Source organism: Triticum dicoccoides, chromosome 4A (assembly GCF_002162155.2).
Source record: "Triticum dicoccoides isolate Atlit2015 ecotype Zavitan chromosome 4A, WEW_v2.0, whole genome shotgun sequence".
NCBI lineage: Eukaryota > Viridiplantae > Streptophyta > Magnoliopsida > Poales > Poaceae > Triticum > Triticum dicoccoides.
Genome location: NC_041386.1, coordinates 609,903,288 through 609,926,164, shown reverse-complemented (window position 1 = coordinate 609,926,164; position 22,877 = coordinate 609,903,288). Strand labels below are relative to the sequence as shown.

The 22,877-nt window shown below is 47.7% G+C and overlaps 4 protein-coding genes across 4 annotated transcripts; 2 read left to right on the top strand and 2 right to left on the bottom strand.

Annotated features, from left to right (window-relative positions):
* Positions 1 to 1,757: 1,757 nt before the first annotated feature.
* On the bottom strand, positions 1,758 to 4,889 carry LOC119287304 (exosome complex exonuclease RRP46 homolog). Its single transcript, XM_037566827.1, has 7 exons — positions 4,648 to 4,889; positions 4,470 to 4,570; positions 3,448 to 3,468; positions 3,148 to 3,220; positions 2,986 to 3,053; positions 2,308 to 2,437; positions 1,758 to 2,215 (listed from the first exon to the last, which is right to left on the bottom strand). Exons 1-7 carry the CDS (start codon positions 4,859 to 4,861, stop codon positions 2,112 to 2,114), a joined length of 711 nt encoding a protein of 236 aa, XP_037422724.1. The 5' UTR covers positions 4,862 to 4,889; the 3' UTR covers positions 1,758 to 2,111.
* A 201-nt stretch (positions 4,890 to 5,090) lies between these two features.
* Positions 5,091 to 8,883, top strand: LOC119287303 (nucleolar protein 12-like). Its single transcript, XM_037566826.1, has 6 exons — positions 5,091 to 5,762; positions 5,862 to 5,920; positions 6,741 to 6,810; positions 6,944 to 7,066; positions 7,195 to 7,323; positions 8,180 to 8,883. The coding sequence occupies exons 1-6, from the start codon at positions 5,106 to 5,108 to the stop codon at positions 8,627 to 8,629; spliced, it is 1,488 nt and encodes a 495-aa protein (XP_037422723.1). The 5' UTR covers positions 5,091 to 5,105; the 3' UTR covers positions 8,630 to 8,883.
* A 1,060-nt stretch (positions 8,884 to 9,943) lies between these two features.
* Positions 9,944 to 10,999, bottom strand: LOC119283796 (protein NUCLEAR FUSION DEFECTIVE 2-like). The gene is made up of 2 exons (XM_037563200.1): positions 10,946 to 10,999; positions 9,944 to 10,786 (listed from the first exon to the last, which is right to left on the bottom strand). Exons 1-2 carry the CDS (start codon positions 10,997 to 10,999, stop codon positions 10,262 to 10,264), a joined length of 579 nt encoding a protein of 192 aa, XP_037419097.1. The 3' UTR covers positions 9,944 to 10,261.
* A 477-nt stretch (positions 11,000 to 11,476) lies between these two features.
* Positions 11,477 to 18,558, top strand: LOC119287302 (heat stress transcription factor A-1-like). Its single transcript, XM_037566825.1, has 2 exons — positions 11,477 to 11,920; positions 16,721 to 18,558. Exons 1-2 carry the CDS (start codon positions 11,633 to 11,635, stop codon positions 17,996 to 17,998), a joined length of 1,566 nt encoding a protein of 521 aa, XP_037422722.1. The 5' UTR covers positions 11,477 to 11,632; the 3' UTR covers positions 17,999 to 18,558.
* Positions 18,559 to 22,877: the final 4,319 nt, after the last annotated feature.

Here is a 22,877-nt window from a genome sequence, read left to right as displayed (position 1 = left end):
CTTGACGACACTAAGGGCATCTCCAGTCGCGCCCCAGGAAGGCCTTCCCAGGCGTTTTTTCGCGCCGGCGCCGAAAAAACGGCCCAGTCGCGCCCCCAGGAGCCCGATTTTCGCCGGCTTGGGCCGAAAACAGCGCCGGCGGACCCAGCCCGACCCGGCGCGCTGGGGGGCGCCCGGGGGCGCCGGGCGAACTGTTTTGGCGCGAAAAAGCCGCGGGCCCGCCGCGTCAGTGACACGGCTCTCTTCTCGGCCCTTCGTCGTCCTCATTGCCTCATTTCCTGCGGCGAATCAATGCCAAAGTTGCCGTGCTGCCGCGCCGGTCAGCCTGCACCATTGATGCCTCACGGGCGGCGCAGTGAAGACCGGACGACGCGCGTCCCTCGCCCTCCCTCGCCTGCCACGCGTACACACGGTGACATGTGCGCCTTGGCCTATATATGAAGCGCCCCGGCGCACTCGGCGACTCACACTCTCCCGCCGCCGTCGTTCCTCCCTCTCCTCTCCTCTCTTTCGCCGTCCCCAGTTCACACCCATGGCCAAGCGCTTCCCAGGCGACGGCACGGCGGCGAACGGCTTCGGCCGCCGCCATCTTCATGAAGACGAGGCTCGCCTCCTTTACGAGGCCAAGTACCCGGTCCCGCCGGACATGCGGGTGCCCGGGGCGTGGAGGATCAGCGCGGGCGGCGTGCCGATGCCCCCGGTACCCACCGGCGCGGCGCGGCGTGTGGAGATCGCACGCATCCGCTCGAACCTGCCGCGTGCGGCGAGGGAGGGGCCATGGTACGCCCCCGACAGCCCGCTCTGGGAACCTTACTTCCGCCGCCGTCAGGCGAGCAGCTCCAGGCCACCAACGGCGTCGTGCCCTCCGGCAGGCTCAACGCCGCCGGCCGGCGTCTGTGGTGGGGCGTGCCCGGGCGCACGTTGGAGGCCGTCCTCGAGTACATCGAGGGCGGCAACACACCGCGCCTCGAGTACCCCGCTCCCCCTTCCTTCTCACGCCGCCGGGGAAGCTCCTGGACCCCGAGGCGCATGGAGACCGGGGGGTCCTCCTCCTCGTCCGGCGGCTCGCGTTGCCTCCGCCTCGTCAAGCCGGAGCCCCAGGACACGCCGGTCAGCGCGCGCGGCTTCTCCGACGAGGACGCCATGCGGTGGGCGCGGGACGACTACCTCCGCGACGAGATGGTCCGGCAGCGCCGGGCCCTGGAGGAGATCGCCGCCCGCAAGCGTGGGCGCGAGGACGAGCACGGCGTCGTGGTCCTCGACAGCGACGACAACGCCCCCGAACCGTCCAACCCGCCGTGCCAACCGGGAGAGGGATGCAGCAGGGACGGCGGAGGCGGCGACGACGACGACGGCGGCGGCGACGACTACACGCGGTTCTACCGCCTCCTCGGCATGTAGAACCGCGTGGGCGGGCGGCGAGGGGGACGGCAGGGTAGCCCGCGGTAGTTTTTTTCTTTTTTTGTAAAATATGTTTAAGTTTGAACGAACTCGGCGATGTTTGCGTTAAATTTGAGTCGTTTTTGCGCCGTGTTTGACTTTTTTGACTAACCGTGTGCGCCACGACTAGGGGGCATCACGCTCCCAGTGCGCGGTTTAGCGCCGGGGGGCCCCAGGGGCGATTTTTTGCCCCTCCTGGAGGGCCAACGGCTGGAGATGCCCTAAGTGGACAGCAGCAAAGAACGATGCAATGATCCACCGGCACGACAAATGGGCGGGTATTTTTCAGGCTTTCAGCCAACAGGTTAACATCAGAATAAACAGCAACCATTGTTGGCATCCACATGGGCCCCAATCTGCTATATAACTACTTGTGGAGCATATATATCCCCGGCTGCTCAATTCAGACCACCCTCTCTATTCAACCAGGACAACATGGATGGCAATAGATTAGATAATAATTCATTAAAGTTCTACAGAATTGATAGGCCTACAACAGTTCCTTGCTGTATATCCAACGGTTCACCATTCGCAAATGAAGCTAGTGCCACATTTTCCTGCAAAAGTGTTCCACGCGCACGCTTTCCATGCCAACACAACCACGCCCCAACGTCCCCAGGGCAACACGGTGACGTTTCACTACATCACGCCGAGTTCCGACGGCGTCTCTCTCAGAGATAGTCAGGCGTGTGCTTCTGCAAGGTGGTCCTCATGAAATCCGAGATCCGCGCGGATGCGGCGAGGCCCCTCTCTATACAGTTGAAGTAATCGTCCTCTGGACACAAGTGGAACAGATCAGGATTAGAACGGCAAACAAGGCCTAGAAGAGCACGGAAATCCAAGGCACGGAGCCAGATAGGGCCGTACCGGACATCACTCCGTGGGTGATGGAAGTAATCAGGCCCCGTTCTGACTGCCCATCTTTCTGTTGTGCTTCTTTCACATCGACAGACTTGCTTGAATTGGGGAACACCAGGTGAGCAAACGATTTCAATTGCTGCAGCAGGTTGTGACGAACAAACAATATTTCAGTTCCTGTGCTGCCAAAAGTATACACTAATACAAGTTCTTGTGGTATGAAAGTACTGGAATTTTTTTACTTTGATCTTGAAGAACAAGACATTAGAAAAACAAGTAACACAATAATTTTTTTGAATTTTGGTAACACAATAATCAACTTGTCAAGTACACACAATCAACATGTGCAGTTAAATTTCTGTTTGTGTCGGCACTTGCAACTACACTAAACACCATCAAAAAGTAAATCACGTGATCTCAGAAAACAGTTGTTAATGGCAGTGCCCCACCTACAGACTACAGTAACTATGGGTTTGGAGGGGCTCTGCAAATTAAAACTGTATTTCTCCCTAGGAACTAGAAATTCTTATGCTAAGCATCATGTAAAATTAAAGCAGCATATACTTGAACAAAGTTTGAAGGGCACACCAACAACCAGCAACATGATAATTCCTGGAGGGAGGATCAGATAACATTTTGCGCTTCCATTTCGGAGTGGAATTCAGATGAAAAGGAACAATTCCATACCTGCTCTTCTGCCTTGCTTGTGTCCAAAATCACATCACCATCGGCTAACACTCCGCAGCCAATTGCAACTGCAGCACATAACCTTGTCAGTGAACATACAAAATTATTGAACATACCAGCAAGAGGTTTAATCAGTGAACATAGAGAAATTAGTAAACTTACCAGCAAGATGTTTCATAGGGATGCCAGCAAAAACAAGGGCAGCACAGGAAGCATTAATTGCACATGGAAGAAGCTAAGGCACTGTCAAGGGCTACTCTTGATTGAAATAAGATACAGATTACGGAATTTGTCAATTTGCAATGCATATTGGAACTTCCCCCAGTTCTTGCCAATCATTTACAGCCAACAAAAATGGTTTGTGAGGCAGTGCAACACAAAGAAATACGTGTCATAACTCGCAACACTATGGTGACATTAGGAATTAACTACATTATCAATTAATTAATGTATAAAGGATACAGAACCATCGTCACCCATAACCTGCCCAAAAAACAAAACCAGGATAAGGAAAAACAATATATGCAATGGCATGGTACTCCCTCCGTCCCAAATTAAGTGTCTCGGCTTTAGTACAAAGTTGAGACACTTATTTTGGGACGGAGGGAGTACATTAATTATAAAATGACCAATCAACAACATTAATTAAGTTCTTTGAAAACAACTAGTTGCAACTTGCAACAATGGTTGCAGAACCTAACCCCGCCGAGTGCAGCCATTTCCAACAGCAGCATGTATATAGCTTACAAGTATGCAGGAACACATTTCAAATTATTCCCTAGCAAAATTCCAAGGAAGTGGCCATCCTAGTTATTATTATATCTTGTGTGTTGTGCAAGCACAGACATAAGACTCACAGCCCAACTAGCGATCCCACAAAATTGCCCCTTAGGAAAAAGGCTGTCATCAGGTGGGCTAAATGTGCTAATGGTGGCGACAGCATGATGCACAAGGCTAGAAATAACCAGGGATGAATTAAAACAGTATAAGCTATGGCATGAATAATACACAGAGTATGACGCAAGTTCACATCACTTTCTTTGAGAAAATAGCAAGCTTCAAGCACCGAGAAACAGTTGCAACATGCAACAACGGCTGCAAAACTGAACTCCATCTAGTGCAGTCATTTCCCACAGCAGCATGTCCCTTTCATGTAGCAAACAAGAATGCATTTCAAATATTTCCTAGCAATATTTCACGGTAGCGACCGCCCTAGTTATTATATCTTTTGTACTCGTGTTTCACAAGCAGAGACATGGGATTTGCAGCCCAAGTAGCAATTACATTGCGCGCCCACAAGAAATACAAGATTTCCATTTGGGAAAACGCGGCATCAGGCAGACTAAATGGACTAACGCCGTGGCAACACGACACAACGCGCATTTAAGGCCACGCATCACTGATAAGCTGTACAGCCAGCAGTGATGGCACATGTGTACAAAGCAAAAAAAAAACAGAGCAAGAGCAAGCAGAGGAAGGCTGACCTGAAGAACGAGGGAGGTGGTGGTGTTGGGGTGGACGGTGAGCAGGCAGATGCTCTGCAGCGTCCGCTTGAGCGTCATCTCGTACTCCTTCTCCTGCCTCCCTGCCAACAATCAAACAACCATTTCAGCACTGCCGCACTGCAAATTCGAGAGAGAACAAACAGCCGGTGACACTGACCGATCTGCCCGGTCTTGGGCTTCCAGACCACCTCGATGGACGCCTTCTCGGGGTTCTCCCCCTTGCGCGTCCCCGGCCGCGGCCCGTACACCGCCGCCACCACCACCGTGTCCCCCTGCGCCCACCGCGCCGACCCGTGCGCCCGCTCCAGCGGGTTCCGCGTGCACGAGTACGCCCGCAGCTGGTTCGCCTTCCGACCTCCCGCCCGCTCCATCCCTCCCTCCCCTCGCCGCCGCCGGCGCTTCCTCCCTCACTCCCCACGGTCCCCTCACGGCGTCGTAGGCGGCGGCGCGGCGAGACGAAACCCTAGGTAAACCCTGGCGCTCTGCCCAGCCCCCCGCCCCCCGCGGCTGATGAGGGGGCTCGCGGCAGGGCCAGGGACGATCTGTGCCGTTGGTGACAGATCGGACGGGTGCGGTCGCTCGAGACCCTCCGGGCCGCACGTCTATTTTCGGAGGATGGGTGGGTGGCTCCCCACGGTCGCGGGCCAAATAAATTTCTCACCTTTTCTTCTCCTCGCCGCCGCCCGCAAACCGCCGACGCCGACGACGAGGACGAGGGAGATGGCGAAGAAGGGGAAGGACGCCGCCGAGCCCGACGCCAAGGCGGCGGCCGTCCGCTCCCTCTTCTCCGCCGACAACCCGTTCCGCCGCAAGGAGTCCGCTCCCCCACCGACCCCCGCGTCCGCACCCGCCGTCCCCGCGCCGGCGCGCAAGCCCCGGAGGCGGCCCGAGGCTGAGGCGGAGGCGGAGCCCGCCGTGCCGTCCCGGAGGAAGCGGAGCGAGGAGGATGGGGAGGGGCCGGCGCGGCGCAAGCGGAAGCGGGACGAGGTGGAGGCCGGGTACGAGCGGCGGACGCTGGGGCGGGCGCCCGCGGACGACGAGGAGCGGCCGCGGCCGGTGGTCGGGGCCAAGAGGAAGGCGCCCCACGACGTCGAGGCGGCCGCCTCCGGCGGGGAGGAGGAGGACGAGGCGTTCGACGACGAGGGCAAGCTCCTCCGGACGGTCTTCGTGGGGAACCTGCCGCTGCGGACCAAGCGCAAGGCGCTCACCAAGGAGTTCGCCGCCTTCGGCGAGGTCGACTCCGTCAGGATCCGCTCCGTGCCCCTCGGCGACGTCAGTACCGTCCATCAGATTAGATTCCTGCTTATGCATTTGTGGATAGTTTTTCGCCTTGGTGTGCTAATCAATCATCTGTGCGTGTGCTTTCTGCAGACCAAGATTCCGCGGAAGGGAGCCGTCATCAAAGGCAAGATCAATGACGCGGTCGACAAGTGAGTGCATTGTTACATAATATAGATTGCTAGCAGTGCATTGTTCGGGTTATTATTGCGTAACAAGCTGAATTTATGCTATACGTGGATAGATAGACGATTTTCCCCATCTGCTTTGTGCTGGTTGCCATAAAATTTTAGTTGGAATTTCTTAACGTAAGAAGCACCTGACTGCAATTAGAAATTCAGAGCTGCCCCTGTTGTTAGAGCTTGGCTTTTCTGTGCTACTCCTGCAATGACTAATTATTCCTCTGTACACGGTTAAATGGCCTTAATTATAACTTGGTGCTACATTTTTTCCCTTTGTTTTTATTAGCTGTTAATATGCACAAGTTGTTATGTTCTATTTAGTTCCAGTTCATACTTGAAAGATAAAAGTATCTCTAAGTGCTATTCAGCGTCACATAATTTTCGTGAAACTATTCCTTAGTCCCTTGTTCACACATGTATACTTTCCATATGATAATAAAGCAAAGTAACTCATTGTTTTCACTTTTAGTTTAGTCCCTCTGCGCTGTTATGCCGCTTAGGCTATATATGGTACTGAGCTGAATGCACAAATATCTAGTAGCACAGTGACACCAGAAAGGCACATCCTTCACAGAATTCCATTTTGGTCACAAGTACTGTATTGTAAGGGTTTTCTTAGCTTTCATGTTCTTGGTATAAATAGTACTGCCACTCAATATATGTCCAAATTAATAGACCACTGTGTTGTAAGACGATGATGGAACACAAGGAATTGTTTAGCTGTTTTGTGCTACAAACGTACTGTATGCCTGCTGCTTTTCCAACTCTTATCGTCTTATATTATTTGCAGTGTACATGCCTACATCGTCTTCAAAGATGAGCAGTGTGCGCGGACAGCTTTATCTCACAATATGGCACTGGTGTGTTCCCTGTCTTACAAGTTACAGCTGATAACAAATTGCTTCGTAAAGCTTAAGTACATCTTAAGAACTTTCTGTGCCATATCCCATATCTACTAATACAATGTATCTATCTGAATTTTGAATCCTCTAGTTCAATGGCAATCACATCCGTGTTGACATGGCGTGTCCGCCTCGTAAAAAGCTAAGAGGAGAAGGACCACTTTATGACAGAAAGAGGACAGTGTTTGTTGGTAACCTTCCATTCGATGTAAAGGTATGTATGATGTGTCCATTCTTGTATGGCTCTTTGTTGTTCTTTTTAAAGAAATGATAGCAGTAGCACCACAATGTCCATATAAACTAAGTAACCAATGTCAACTTTGCTTCTTGGTGGCACATCAGGATGAGGAGCTCTACCAGCTGTTCTGCGGTCCCAGTGGGCCACAAGGTGATGTTGAAGCTATACGTGTTGTCAGAGATCCAGATTCAAGCCTAGGAAAGGGTATCGCTTATGTTCTATTCAAAACAAGGGTATAATTTTCTTATCCTTCATCTTCCCGCTTGAGTTATTCTGAGTTCTGACTCTTTGCAACAGTCAAAATTTGTCGGGTGCATAAGTAGTTTATTAACAGTAGAATTTGTTAATTCTTGTGTGATTGTGCAAAACATTCCTTGAAGATAGTATCGTTAATCATGTCATATGGTTAAATGCTAGTATTACATGTGAAAAGAATGAGTTCAAGACTTCCTTGCTAACTACTCCATTTCTATCCATTTCTGCGACAAGTAATTATGGATGGAGTACATATTTACAACGGAAACATCAGTTTATAAGCAGGCTGTAAATATTTAAGCCATTTGTAGACTCACAACCCAATACTTGCTGAACTGCATCTCTACCAACAGAGTTCATTTATGGTGTCTTACATTGTCGAGTGTTGATTATCTTTAACCTACTGAGCAGAATGGAAAAACGATAGCATCTTGTAAGTGTTGTCCAGAAAAGTTTATGTTGAACCAGTTCAGTTATAAAATACTTACAGTACTAAACTCCATGCCTTCAGTTATAAACTACTTAAGAGTAGTAAACTCCATGCCGGATAAGTATTTCTACTTTGAAGGCTTATTATGATCCTGGCTTGTCAATTGCATCTGTTTACTAGAATTGTCCAGTCAGTTCATTACTTTATCCACTGATAATATACAATATGCACTTGTGACATTGTGACTTATTATGGTACTCTGTTTTCTGAGGAACATAACATCTTATAATGAATGACCTTTGGCTATCATCTTGTGAAATGCTCTGAACAATTTTCCACATTCTCTGCATACATTGTTATCTCGTCAGGATCTCATAATAATTGTTTTAATGTGTGTTACGCAGGAAGCTGCTAACTCTGTTGTCAAAAAACGTGGCCTTAAGATCAGAGATCGCTTTTTGAGGCTCACCCACGCAAAAGCAACCGATGCGACACCAAAGAAGACAGATTCTGGGAAAAAGCGCGGCACTCCAAAACAGAAGGCACCTTTCACGCCAGGCAGCAAGTCCCGTGAAGGCAGCGACAGCAACAAACGCAAGGCGCCGGCAAGCCTGTCTTACCAAGGCCTGAAGTCGACCAAATCTGGCGTCGTGAAGAAGGTGAAGGTGGCCCGGCGCCCCGTCAACCAAGGGAAGCAGCAAGGCAGGCCTAGCGAGACGGGACAAAGCGACAGTGCCCGCAAGGCCAAGCGGCCCGCCGTGGCAGCCAGGAAGGCGAAGCAACTGAACAAGAAACGCAAGCAGGACGGCTCGACGCCCGAGAACACGCACCGGAGCAAGAAGGCGAGGAAGTAGCTGTCCTGTGATGGATCATTCCCTTCGTTATGTAATAGGAGTGTCAAATTTTGGACAAGATGAGTCCCTGATGGCCTTTGGTTCAGCGAGGGAAGAAAAATACGAGGTTGATGTTGCTGATGTAATGCTCAAAAGAGTCGAGTGTAGTCGTTTGGTACTTGCCTTTGAGGTCTTGGCCCCTGTACTAATGTCAAAATGATGCTTATCTATGTAACATCATGTACTGACACCATTTTTGCCTTGCTTGTTTCTCATGCTGATCCCATGTCATTCAAGTGATGGAACTACAAGTAGCATGTTTGGTCAAAAAGAAAATTCATTGGTCTTGGTAAATACCTTTTGGCATGGTTTTTTTTTGAAGGCTTTTGGCATGGTTTTAGTTCCAATGGAACAGAGGGATTTTGATTCTCAAGCTCAAACATGGGTTTAGGTTAACGCTGCGTTTGGATGTCCATATTGAAAGGCTCTGTAATGAATTGGTTGGAATACCATTTCAGCAAGGAAACTGAAATGGACATGAATACGAATTCACTTGTTTGGTTGTTCACTGAATTGCCTCATGAAATCTGTGAGGTTTCAATACTAAATCCTGCTTGGATGACAAACATTGAAATTGCATATTCACATTGATTGTGAAGCTTTTATCCTTCTATCTACAGGAAACATCAAATTTGTCCATACACATACGCACAAGAATCATTAAATTTGCCCACATCCACACACATAGAAACCGAAGAGTAGGCAAGCACGGTCAGGAAGCTTCAGCAGCGACAGTCCTTCGTCGTCTACTCCAGCCCCCTAGTAGCCGCAGCTGCAGCAACTGCAGCGGCGGACACCCATAGTCGCCGCGCCGGAGGCGGTCGAGCGGACGGGCCTGTGGCGGACGCCCATGGCCGCCGAGCTGGAGGCAGTGCACGACGCGTCAGTGGAGGGGACGGGTGAGATGCGGCGGTGCCGGAAGATGTTGCAGGAGGAGGGGGCCGAGGAGGGAACGCACCTGGACGCCGCCGAGCTTCGCAGCCGCCGCCCACCTCGGAGCTCGCTATCTCCCTTCCTGCCTTTTCTCCTTATCTGTTCGCGAGGGGGGAAAAGGGAAGTGAACCGGTACATTTTGCGGGATGGGCGATTTCAGCACAATTCAGAGCCGGAGGCCTCCGTATTGTGGGCAGACTGTTTGCGTGGGAGTGATTTCAGCCTGAATTTAGTTTCATTACCGGCCACCAATTTAGTGTCCAGCCAAACAGGTGAAATGAAACTTACCAATACCAAATCCAATACAAGCCCCCCAATGAAGACATCCAAACGCAGTGTAACTGAATTCGACAAGGAACTCTTGTTCCATGATCCATCTCAAATCAGACATAGCACAACTCGAAGCGGCAGTTCATAATTTGCATACAAGATCAAAGTGGAGGTTCATGATTTTCATCAGAGCTCTGAGTGACTGTTCATAATTTGCATACGAAATCAAAGTGGAAGTTGATGATTTTCATCCAGGCTCTAGGTGGCAGTTCATAATTTACATAGAGGTAGATTGCAGCAGCAGCTTCACTTATCCTACTAGTAAATATACTTGTGAACACTGATGTGCAAGTGCAAACCATCTTGGATGATTTATTACTCGTGCACGCGTCACATGGCGGCGGCGGTGATGACGTGGAGGCGCCAGAAGACCTCGGCGGCGGCGGCGGCGGTGCCGTTGTCGACGGCGACGGCGCCGAGGAGCGCGCGGAGGGCGCCGCAGACCACGGGCGGGGCCGAGGCCTTGGTGGACCCGGCGACGCGCACGACGCCCGGGATGCCCGCGCGGGCGCCCGCCGCGGCGCAGGCGGGCTCCCCCGCGGCGTCGCGCGCGGCGCGGGAGACGGCGGAGGCCGGCGCGTCGCGGTCGGCGGCGAGGGCCCGCAGCGCGGCGGCCGACTCCGCCGCGGCCAGGCCGAGCACGGCCAGCGCCCGGCCGTTCTCGCGCGAGTAGGAGGCGTGCGTCATCGCGCGGCGGAGCAGGTCCGGGGACCCGAACGCGTAGCCGATCCGGCCCTGCAGCGCCGCCAGCGCCGCGTCGAACGGCGAGGACTCCAGGCCTGAGGCCAGTGGATGGGAGACGGGGACGAGGAGCAGGAGGAGGACGGCGGCGGCGGGGACGCCATTGCTGCTCTGCTAGGTTTTTTTTGGGTGGTGTCAAGTGTGAAGTGCGGGAGAGGAAAGGTTGCCGACGTGGCCATTCTCTCTCTAGGCGAGGTGGAGCGGGCCGGGCCACTGGCGTCTGTGGGCCGGATGGCCCATCGGCACGGCAGCATGGCAAAATTGGTCGCTGACACTGCCCTGGGCCCCTGGCCTATACTCGAAGCGATGGCGGTTTCCCATGCCCATCTTGCTTGAGATTTGAGTGAGACGCTCAAGCTGGAGCTCAATGTCAGAATGTCAAATCGGCTGTCTAATCTACCTACATGTTCCTGCCAGCATGAATAGGAATCGCATGAGTGCATGTTTTCCACTAAAAATTACCAGAAATACTAAGGGCTCCTTTGATTCAAATGAATTTTATAGCATTTTTGGAGGATTGAAATCCTTAGGATTTTATCCTATGTTGGTCCTTTGATTCATAGGATTGAATTCCACAAAAAAAATTCTTATGGAATATTTTATACTATATTTTATAGCAAATATAACATTCACTCCAACGTCCTTTTACAATTTCTTTGTTTTTTCTGTGTCATCAAACACTCATTGCTAATCCTATAGAATTTAAGTGAGCATGCCACTTCAATATGGTACTCCCCCTTTTCCTCCCCCCTTTTCCTCCTCCTCCCTCCCTCCTTCAAAGGAAAAGACCCCACCTTTCACCTCCTCCCCAAGACCTAGAATCAATCCCCGCCCCCAAATCCCCCACTCCCCCTGCTCGAATCGGTGGAGCTCCCTCGAGTCCGGCTGGTTGTGTTCCCGCGCGGCGGCGCGGCTGAGCTCCGAGGTCGGGGCCGGGGCCGTACGGATCGAGGGACGGCGATGGACGGCGGGGTTGCTGCTGCGGTGGCTGCGGCGGCGGCGGCGTCGACGGTGACGACGGCGGTGGCGCCTCCTGGGGCGGCGGGGGCGGGGGCGGGCGCGCCGCCGCCGTTCCTGATGAAGACGTACGACATGGTGGACGACCCGGCCACGGACGCCGTGGTGTCGTGGGGGCCGGCCAACAACAGCTTCATCGTCTGGAACACGCCCGAGTTCGCCCGGGACCTCCTCCCCAAGTACTTCAAGCACAACAACTTCTCCTCCTTCGTCAGGCAGCTCAACACCTACGTGCGCGCCCTCCCTCTCCCCTGCTCGCTCCAGCCCCGCTTTGATTCCATCTTCTTGGGGTCTCTCTGCTATCCACGGCGCTTAAAATTTGGGGGATTTTGGTTCTAGTGTACCCGTGCATGCCTGAGCTGATCTGATCCCCAACCTGTAGTTTCTAGTTTGTGAGTGCCCTGCTGATTTACAACTTGAGCCAGATTGAGGATACAGCTTTCTTGACTTCAAGAACTTAGACAGGAGTTAGTCAGGTTTATCACTGCTGCTTTCTTGACTTAAACAACATAGAGAGGAGGACTTGGTCAGGTTTATTACTCTTGTTCTGTGATTGTGACAGCAAGTGACATGTTGCTTGCTTCCAGCTTATGCAAGAACAAGTTTCTTGCATATCTTGGCAATTTATTGGACAGAGGCCTACTTGAGGTACTGAAATCACGGGTACCCACGTGATCTTGCATATAGTATTGCTGCAGTTTACTCGAATCCTGGAATTTTTTCTCCTAGTGTTTGAGGTTAAAACCGTCCTGCCAATAAGCCCTTCTTGGTTTAAAACATAAAGTAGCTCAGTTGAATTTAGTTTCTACTCCTTCCGTTCCAAATTACTCGTCGCAAAAATGGATGTATCTAGATACATCCATACTTGCGACAAGTAATTCGGAACGGAGTTTATTTAGGTTTGTGAGCCTGTGCTGCAAGTGTGTGTGCTTGGCCACTCTAAAAATTGTTCTGTGAGAGTGACAGCAAGTGGCATGTTGCTTGTTTCGAGCGTATGTAGGTAAGAACGAGATGCATATGTTGGCGCTTTCTTAGACAGGGATCTATTTGAGGTAGCGGAATCACGGATATCTGTGTGGTCTTGCATGTAGTATTTCAGTAGTTTGCTTTAGTCTTTGAATTTTCCTCGTAGTATGTGAGGTTAAAACCGTCCTGCCAATAAGCCCTTCTTGGTTCGAAACATAGCTCTGTTGAGTGTAGTTTGTAGGCCCCAATGTTTAGGCATGTGAGCCTGTGCTGCAATTGTGTACTTCAGCACTCTAAAAAAATTAACCGTCCAGTGCTTTGATTTTTGGCCAGAGTAGAACCACCAACCTTTTGGCTTTTGATCCTGAATGCCACCTGCTGCCGTAGTTTCTGCATACTCAGCCATTTTTGAATCTTAACCAAATTTCTAGTCTGTTGTTATTTTGGACATCCTACCAGGAGGCATTCATGAGGACCAGGAAGCTATAGGGTCACTGATGAAATTCTATCTCTGGAATACCTCTGCCTTATACTAACTTAAAGAACATAGAAAGGAGTTGGTCAGGCTTAATACTGTTGTCATGTGAGTGTAACAGCAGGTGACAGGTTGCTTGTTTTAAGCTTATGTATGAACAAAGTGCGTATCACCCAGGTACTCTCTTAGACAGAGGTCTACTCGAGGCACTGAAATCATGGATATCTGCATGCTCTTGCATATAGTATTGCAGCCCTTTACAGGATTCTAGGGATTTTCCTCGTTCTAGGTGAAATCGAACCATCCTACCAATAAACCCTTCTGGGGATTAAGATACTCCCTGCGTCCCACAATATAAGGCGTTTTTGCAAGCTAAAACAGCTTGCAGAAACATCTTATATTATGGGATGAAGGGAGTAGCTTTGTTGAGTTTATCTTGTAGACTCCAATGTTTAGGCATGTGAGCCTGTGCTGCAAGTGTGTGTACTAGACCACTCTAAAGATTTCTTGATTTCTGGCCAAAGGAGCTCCACCGACCCTTTGATCCTGAATGCCACCTGCTGCCGTGTAGTTTCTGCATACGCAGCCGTTTTCAAACCTTAACCAAATTACTAGTCTATTGTGGGTTTGGACAAAGCCTACCTCCCGGCAGTCAGGAAGACCAGGTAGTGCAGGGTCACTGTGATGAATTCTATCTCTGGAATACTGCTTTCTTATATTATTAACTTAAAGAACATAGAGAAGAGTCAGTCAGATTTAATACTCTTGTCATGTGAGTGACAGCAAGTGAAAGGTTGCCTGTTTCAAGCTTACGTAAGAACAAAAGGCATTTCTTAGACAGAGGTCTACTTGATGCACTCAAATTACAGATCTGCGTGGTCTTGCATATAGTATTGCAGCCATTTACTTGAGTCTTGGGATTTTTCCCCGTAGTGCACGAGATAAAAAACGTCCTGCCAATAAACCCTTCTTGGGGTAAAACATAGCTCACTTGAGTCTAGTTTGTAGACATCAATGTTTAGGCATGTGAGCCTTGCTGCAAGTGTGTGTACTTGACCACTCTAAAAATTTCAACCGTCGAGGGCTTTGCTTTATTGCCAGAGGAGCGCCACCGACCCTTTGATCCTGAATGCCACATGCTGCCGTAGTTTCTGTGTGTGCAGCCATTTAGGAGTATGAACCAAATTGCTAATCTGTTGTTCATTTGGACAATCCTACTGGGAAAAGCAGTCAGGAAGATCAGGAAGTGTAGGGCACCGATGAAACTCTATCTCTGGAATACTGCTTTCTTATTAACTTGAAGAACATAGAGTTAGTCAGGTTTAATACTGTTGCCATGTGAGTGTGTCAGCTGGCGACAGGTTGCTTGTTTTAAGCAAGACGAAAACGCATATGTTGGTAATTTCTTAGACAGAGGTCTACTTGATGGTACTGAAATCATGGATACCTTCATGCTCTTGCATATAATATTGCAGCCATTTACTGTAGTCTTGGGATTTGTATGTGAAATTGAACCCATCCTGCCAATAAACCCTTCTTGGTTTAAAACATAGCTTAGTTGTGTTTAGTTTGTAGAATCCGATGTTTAGGCATGTGACCATGTGCTGCAAGTGTACTTGACCACTCTGAAAGCTTGAACCGTCGAGAGCTTTGATTTCTGGCCAAAGGAGCACCACCAGTTGGCATAAATAAACGCATAGATCTGGCTAAGCTTCCCTCCCCATTTTCTGTACATCATGGCCTATTTCTTGAAACCGCCTTAACTCTGTTTCCGAATAGTTTAATTTGCTTCTTGTGCTAGAATATTAGATACATCACAGTTTGGTCCCAGTGTGTGTCATACCTTTAAGTCTTCGATTAATTTGTAAGATTTTATTTTAACTTTAAAAAATAATATTATAATTGACAAAATGCTGCGAATGTATACTCCAGAGCCAGTTTGGTCCCTTTGTGACATCTAAGAAGTACTACTTCTCAGGTGCTGCCCAAGCTCAGATGCCTGGAAACAGTTTTCTCACACAATTACATTGTGATTGCCTTTAAAGTGACCCCAAGCATTTGATAATAAATTTTAACAAAACCTCACATGCAAATGCATATGTTGTCTTGCATATAGTATTGTGGCCCTTTTCTGGAGTCTTGGGTTTCTTGCTGTATGTGAAATTGAACCAGTCCTACCAATAAACCCTTCTTGTTTAAAACGTAGCTTCGTTTAGTTTGTAGTCTCCAATGTTTAGGCATGTTAGCATGTGCTGCAAGTGTACTTGAAATTTTGAACCATCAGTTGCTTTGATTTCTGGCCAAAGGTGTACCACCAGTTGGCATAATTAAGCTTATAGATCTGGCTAGCCTCCCTCCCCATTTTCTGTACATCATGGCCTATTTCTTGAAATTGCCATAACTCTGTTTTGGAATAGTTTAATATGCTTCTTGTGCTAGAATATTACATACATCACAGTTTGATCCCAGTGCGTGTTGTACTTTTAATTCTTAGATTTGATTTGTAAGGTTTTAATTTTAACTTACCGTGGTCGCAGTTTGGTCAAGTATGCTTCTTGTGCTGCGAATAGATATGTTCTGCTTGAGAACCAATATAATCCCTTCGTGGCATCTAAAGAAGTACGTACTTCTCAGGTGCTGCCCAAGCTCAGATGCCTGGAAACAGTTCCCTCACACAGTAACATTATGATTGCCTTTAAAGTGATCCCTAGCATTTGATAATAAATTCTAACTAAACCTAGCATGCATATGATCATCTCATTAAATACCGTTGTGCAATCTCCCCAACTTCTTGAGCTTGGGATAAAGCATGAAACAGCACGCTTTATGAATTGATATTTGCATTGGGAATTATGAGGTATGTTATCAGATCTGACGACATGCTTGTTAGCACAACTTGTTACAACCACATACACTTTTCACACGCACTTTTAGAAATTATTCAGAAAGTAGCAGTACACAATACACTGGATTTGTTCCTTTGCCTGTTGTTTTTTTGTTTGCTTTCTGAACCATCACCTCAGTTTAAAGCGATTACCGTTTATACCTTGTGAAGAATTATTTGTTCCAGATAGACTGTCTGTACCTGGTCGTCTGCCGTTCCATACCATTCTGATGCTTGTTTATCTGGATGTGGTTACACTCCTTCACTGGTGAATGCATATGCGATTCCCAGTCATTGACCTGGGTCATCTCTAAGTTGAATTTACATTTGCAAAAAATCTAATAACAGCAGCAAGTTGCGGGGCTCTTGGATAACGGGATATTAGGACTTACTGACTACTACTATATAGTTGGATATTTGCTTATCTTCAGTTCACCTGAGCCTGTTATCATTTTTAACTATTTAATTCTTACACAAATGACTAGTAATGCAACCTGTGGTAAATTCATGCCCTTCTGTATTGTGGTCAATTAGCTGTTTCCTTGAGTTGCAGACTCTTTTAGGTGAGTCATAGACTGTTAGGATTGTTTGGGTTGCATTGCTAGTGTGATTGTTCTCTATTTCCCCTTTTCGTGCTACAAAGTTGCCGACCATTCAAAGCACATTAGCCCCTTTCTAATAATCGCATTGCTGCTTTTGGAAACAGGGATTCAGAAAAGTTGATCCAGACAAGTGGGAATTTGCAAATGAGGGTTTTTTGAGAGGACAAAAACATCTACTGAAGACCATCAACAGAAGGAAACCATCGCATGCAAACAACCAAGTGCAAGTGCAACAGCAGCAACCCCAGCAGCAGCAGCAGCAGCAGCAACCCCAATTGCAGAATGCTCCAATGCCTTCTTGTGTAGAGGTGGGGAAGTTTGGGATGGAGGAAGAGATTGAGATGCTAAAGAGGGATAAAAATGTTCTAATGCAGGAGCTTGTCAGGCTGAGACAGCAACAGCAGACCACTGACCATCAGCTGCAGACTTTGGGCAAGCGTCTTCACGGAATGGAGCAACGACAGCAGCAAATGATGTCTTTCCTGGCTAAAGCAATGCAGAGTCCTGGCTTCCTAGCACAGTTTGTACAGCAGAATGAAAACAGCAAACGGAGAATAGTAGCTGCGAACAAGAAAAGGAGGCTACCTAAGCAAGATGATGGCCTGAACTCCGAAAGTGCATTGTTGGATGGCCAGATAATCAAGTATCAGCCTATGATCAACGAAGCAGCCAAAGCAATGCTGAGGAAGATCCTGCAGCAGGATACCTCCCCACACAGATTTGAATCCATGGCCAATTCAGATAATTTGCTACTGGAGAACTGTATGCCAAGTGCTCAAACTTTTGACAGCTCTTCATCAACCCGGAATTCTGCAGTCACCCTTGCAGAGGTCCCAGGCAACTCGGGCATGCCATATATGCCCACGAGCTCTGGGCTTTCAGCAATTTGTTCATCGTCAAGCCCCCCTGAGATGCAGCGTCCAGTTCTGGACACCAACTCATCGACACAACTTCCCAACATGAGTGCTGTGCCTTCGGTGCCAAAGGCTATGACGCCAGGTTTAAGTGATATCAGTATTCCAGGATTCCCAGATCTGCATGATCTCATAACGGAGGATGCAATTAATATTCCTGTAGAGAACTTCACAATGCCTGGTCCTGAGTGTATATTCCCCCTACCTGATGAAGGCAGTGATGACTCTGTTCCCATGGACCCCATCGACACTGATGAGACCGATGACACCCAGAAGCTTCCGGGAATAATTGATTCCTTCTGGGAGCAGTTCCTTTGTGCCAGCCCTCTCTCCATCGACAATGACGAGGTCGATTCAGGTCTGCTGGACACACGGGAAGCGCAAGAGGAGAATGGATGGACCAGGACCGAGAACTTGGCAAATCTCACTGAACAAATGGGCTTGCTGTCATCCAACCATAGAGGGTGAGGTACCTACTCACAGCGACCCTCTCTCAAGGCGCCCTGGGGTCCAACCTGGTAATAAAACTAGCTCCTATAGTTTATCCTTACGCAATCATACCGAACTGTGAAATGCCTGTCGACGGCCGGTGTGGGAGGACTCCGATCTTTTTGTATCTATAAGGTTTTTTGGCAGGCATAAAAACTAACAACCGTGCGTTGTGTTTCTGCTGTGCTCGTCTGGTTGCGACTAACACCTACCTGAACCAAAACATGTAAAAGACTAGCAGCTCCTCGCGCTATCCAGGGTCGCTGGCCTCTATGGAATCCAGAAAAAATGGTGGTGTTTGGCACTTGTGTTGTGTTGTGTGTATTACTGATTTTTGGGTTAATCTTTTCGCTGCTGCTGGGCCCAAGGCTTGTTCTAGGTTTGGTAGGAACCTCGTTTCTTGGCATGGAGCCGTCGGTTCTTGTATGGAAGGAGACCGTGAGTGAAAGCTGCCTATATGTGTATTTTCTGTTGTTGCAACCTGACACGCCGATCTGATCTTTTACGACGACGAAGCAGGAAGAGTGTATGATGTTTTATTTGCTTTCGGTGATGCTATGTTTTGTCTTTGAAAACTCGAAACTTTAACTAGTCAAGTAGTATTCCGTTTGTAACTGACTAAATTTAGTGAATTTGCTCCCACTTAACCAGACAAGTTTAATCACTGAAAGCCTGTGAGCATTTGGACTTGTTCTGTTTTTAATTGTCGCTTAGAATGAATTATAGTCATGAGTGATTGATAGTGGCAGGTGTAAGTTCATTTTGGGCATGTATTCCACGTACTCCCTCCGTTCGGAATTACTTGTCGTAGAAATGGATGTATCTAGATGTATTTTAGTTCTAGATACATCCATTTTCGAGACAAGTAATTTCGAACGGAGGGAGTAACAGTGAGCAAAGAGAAACTCACATCAGAAACTAAATTGGCAACGGCTGCGAACTAGCGGTGCAACCCTCATCCATGCAAAGGGCATACTAATATGAATAATTTTGGGTGGAACGAAGCTAATTCACCTTGCAAAGCAATCTCTGCGAAAAGAAACAGCACCTTTCTTTCTCCCTTGACTGCATCTATTTCAGGACACCAGAGAGACAGTAGATAAAAAGCGATTCAGTCTCAGCCTGTACCCCCAAATCAAAGGGTCAAGACATTCAGTGTGAGACGCATTAACACCGAAAGACGGTAGACAGAAAACATACAGTAGTACAATGTGTGTTGGCAAACAGCAAAACAGCAGGAGCAGAGCAGCCCAAGCAGTGTGATATGCATCCTTCGCCGCCTTGTCGGTCCATCGAGCATGTCCGCTTTCCTCACCCACATCCAACACAGCAGAGAGAAAACAATCGATCGCACTATAAAGAACACACCACCCATATCAACTCCTTGCACTTGGAAGAAGGAGAAGAACTGCAATTCTACATTCTAGACAAGAGCAAGAGCAAGAGCAAGAGCAGCACGCCTATATATAACCGTTAATCAGGATTATCATGTTTACCTGCTCTTCTTCACAGATTAGTTGGCGTGGAACTAACCCTGCATATTAAGTTCATTTTCGGCATGTCTTGTGTCATGCTGGTGATTTTGGGAACTTACTACTCCCTCCGCTCCATAATTCTTGTCGATCGTGGTTTTAGTTCAAATTAGTATTAGCATATTCTCTGTCTCATGGGTAAGCTGTCCAGTGCCTAGTACACAAGTGCAAGGCGCTGAACTACGCTAATCACTGAAACTATGTATGTAGTGGGCACCCAATGGCCAAGTTAATACTGCGTGCAATTAACTCTACTTGAATCCCATGAACTTGACAGTTTTTGAGTTTCAAAACTGCGAAACGGCAGCTCTCAAATTCAGTTTTGTTTCATGAGTGACCCTCCCTTCCTTAATTAGCTGCCTTAATCCCGGTGCCTTCTATGTTTATACCTATCGAGGTCAAGTTCCTGTCCATACTCCATAGACACGACAAAATAACGCACGAAATGCAAACAGATAATTAATTCCGAGAGGAAGAAGGATGTGAGGCAGGCAAGCGAAAGAAGTAGATGTATTTGTGAACTTGTTGATCTAGTTGAACTTGTCACTTTAGTTAGCTTCTACTTGTGAACTTGTCGTAATTGTGGACTTGATGAACTTGTCACTTTAGTTAGCTTCTATTTTGTAAACATGATGTGAACTTGTCTTGTCGTAATTGTGGACTTGATGTGAATTTGTCGTAATTATGGACTTCTTGTGAACTTGTTCTAATTGTGATTTTTTTAATTTATGAACCTGTCAATTTTTTTTGCCAAACTTATCTGAGTATAGCGCCACCAATTAGGACACTATGGTCTGAAGTATTATGAAGTATAGCGCTAGCTAGTGGCGATATGTTGTGAAGCACACCACCCCACACATGGCACTACATATGGTACTCCGTCCATCCATATATATAGGGCCTAATAAATTTTTCGAGATTGCATTTGACTATTGATAAAATTAATAGTATATGAGATGTACAATGTAAAAATTATATCATTGGAAGCACCTTTCACATACAAATTTGATGGTACGCTTTGTGTAACTTGCATGCCATATATTATTGCTCTAACGTGTGATGAAAGTTAGGCTCGAAAAACACATTAGGTGATGGATAGAGGGAGTATGTAACCTAGGCCCAATGTTCCATGATGGCGCAGGCACGGCGCCATGAATCATGCCGCTACCATGTCGAGCATAGCAGCCTGGTTGTAGGCGCTATGAAAAACATCATATTGACACTGATATAAAAGATGGCCATCCAAGGCTAGCCAAAATGCCCGGCTCCATTTGACTTGAAAAAATAGTCTTCTGCCAAACACCTCGTATTAAGACAAATTAATATGCTAAAATATACTTGCCTTCCAGCAAAGGAAGCACTTAATTAAGTGCCTTCCGCCAAATAAAGTAAGCTATTTAGTGGCTTCTGCCAAACAGGTTACAAACAGACACTTAGTGCTTCCGGGTAGCAGCTTTCGTCAAACAGCAAGAAATTAGCAGCGGCCTTCCGCCACCCAGACAAACGGAGGCATATATGATGACTTTTGATTGACCAGAAAGATATCCAGACTCATGTAAAGAATCTTTATATTTTTTTTCCGATTTGTGGGAAAAAAGATGTCTAAACATACCGACGAATCGATGCGAGACTACGTTGGATGGCAAACTGCATCCGACGAATGCTTGCAAGATGTTTGAGGGCCCTTTTGGAGATGTCCTTACTCCCTCCCTTATCATATACAACCTCTCTCCTGGTTTATAGGGTCAATTAAAAAAATCTTACCAACCGAAATAGATGAGGAGTGATGGAATAATTTTTATAGTTTACAAAAATTACTCAACTAATGCACTCACTTTTTCAAAAAATGTGTTTATCAATGCGTTAATTGTAATGCACACACGTGTCACCAATAAATGGCCAAAAAACATTCACATTCAGGCTAGTCATAGTGAGAGTAATATAGATAGTAACATGCATACCAAATAAGCAAAAATGTAATATCGCAAGTAACTAATGAGGAGAGGGACAAATAGAGTGACATAATATGTTACCATCACATAGCGGTTCCTAATGCAAAATGACTCTACAAAGTTGATAAAGTGGTGCATGATAATATACACATGTTACTACCCACTATATAGGTAGTAACATATCTAAGTGTTGGAAATATGCCCTAGAGGCAATAATAAATTGATTATTATTATATTTTCTTGTTCATGATAATCATTTATTATCCATGCTATAATTGTATTGATAGGAAACTCAGATACATGTGTGGATACATAAACAACACCATGTCCCTAGTAAGCCTCTAGTTGACTAGCTCGTTGATCAATAGATGGTTACGGTTTTCTGACCATGGACATTGGATGTCGTTGATAACGGGATCACATCATTAGGAGAATGATGTGATGGACAAGACCCAATCCTAAGCCTAGCACAAGATCATGTAGTTCGTATGCTAAAGCTTTTCTAATGTCAAGTATCATTTCCTTAGACCATGAGATTGTGCAACTCCCGGATACCGTAGGAGTGCTTTGGGTGTGCCAAACGTCACAACGTAACTGGGTGGCTATAAAGGTACACTACAGGTATCTCCTAAAGTGTCTGTTGGGTTGGCACGAATCGAGACTGGGATTTGTCACTCCGTGTAAACGGAGAGGTATCTCTGGGCCCACTCGGTAGGACATCATCATAATGTGCACAATGTGATCAAGGAGTTGATCACGGGATGATGTGTTACGGAACGAGTAAAGAGACTTGCCGGTAACGAGATTGAACAAGGTATCGGGATACCGACGATCGAATCTCGGGCAAGTGTCGTACCGATAGACAAAGGGAATTGTATACGGGATTGATTAAGTCCTTGACATCGTGGTTCATCCAATGAGATCATCGTGGAGCATGTGGGAGCCAACATGGGTATCCAGATCCCGCTGTTGGTTATTGACCGGAGAACGTCTCGGTCATGTCTGCTTGTCTCCCGAACCCGTAGGGTCTACACACTTAAGGTTCGATGACGCTAGGGTTATAAAGGAAGTTTGTATGTGGTTATCGAATGTTGTTCGGAGTACCGGATGAGATCCCGGACGTCACGAGGAGTTCCGGAATGGTCCGGAGGTAAAGATTTATATATAGGAAATCCTGTTTCGGCCATCGGGACAAGTTTCGGGGTCATCGGTATTGTACCGGGACTACCGGAAGGGTCCCGGGGGTCCACCGGGTGGGTCCACCTGTCCCGGGGGGGCACATGGGCTGTAGGGGGTGCGCCTTGGCCTACATGGGCCAAGGGCACCAGCCCCAAGGGGCCCATGCGCCTAGGGTTTTGAAAGGGGAAGAGTCCC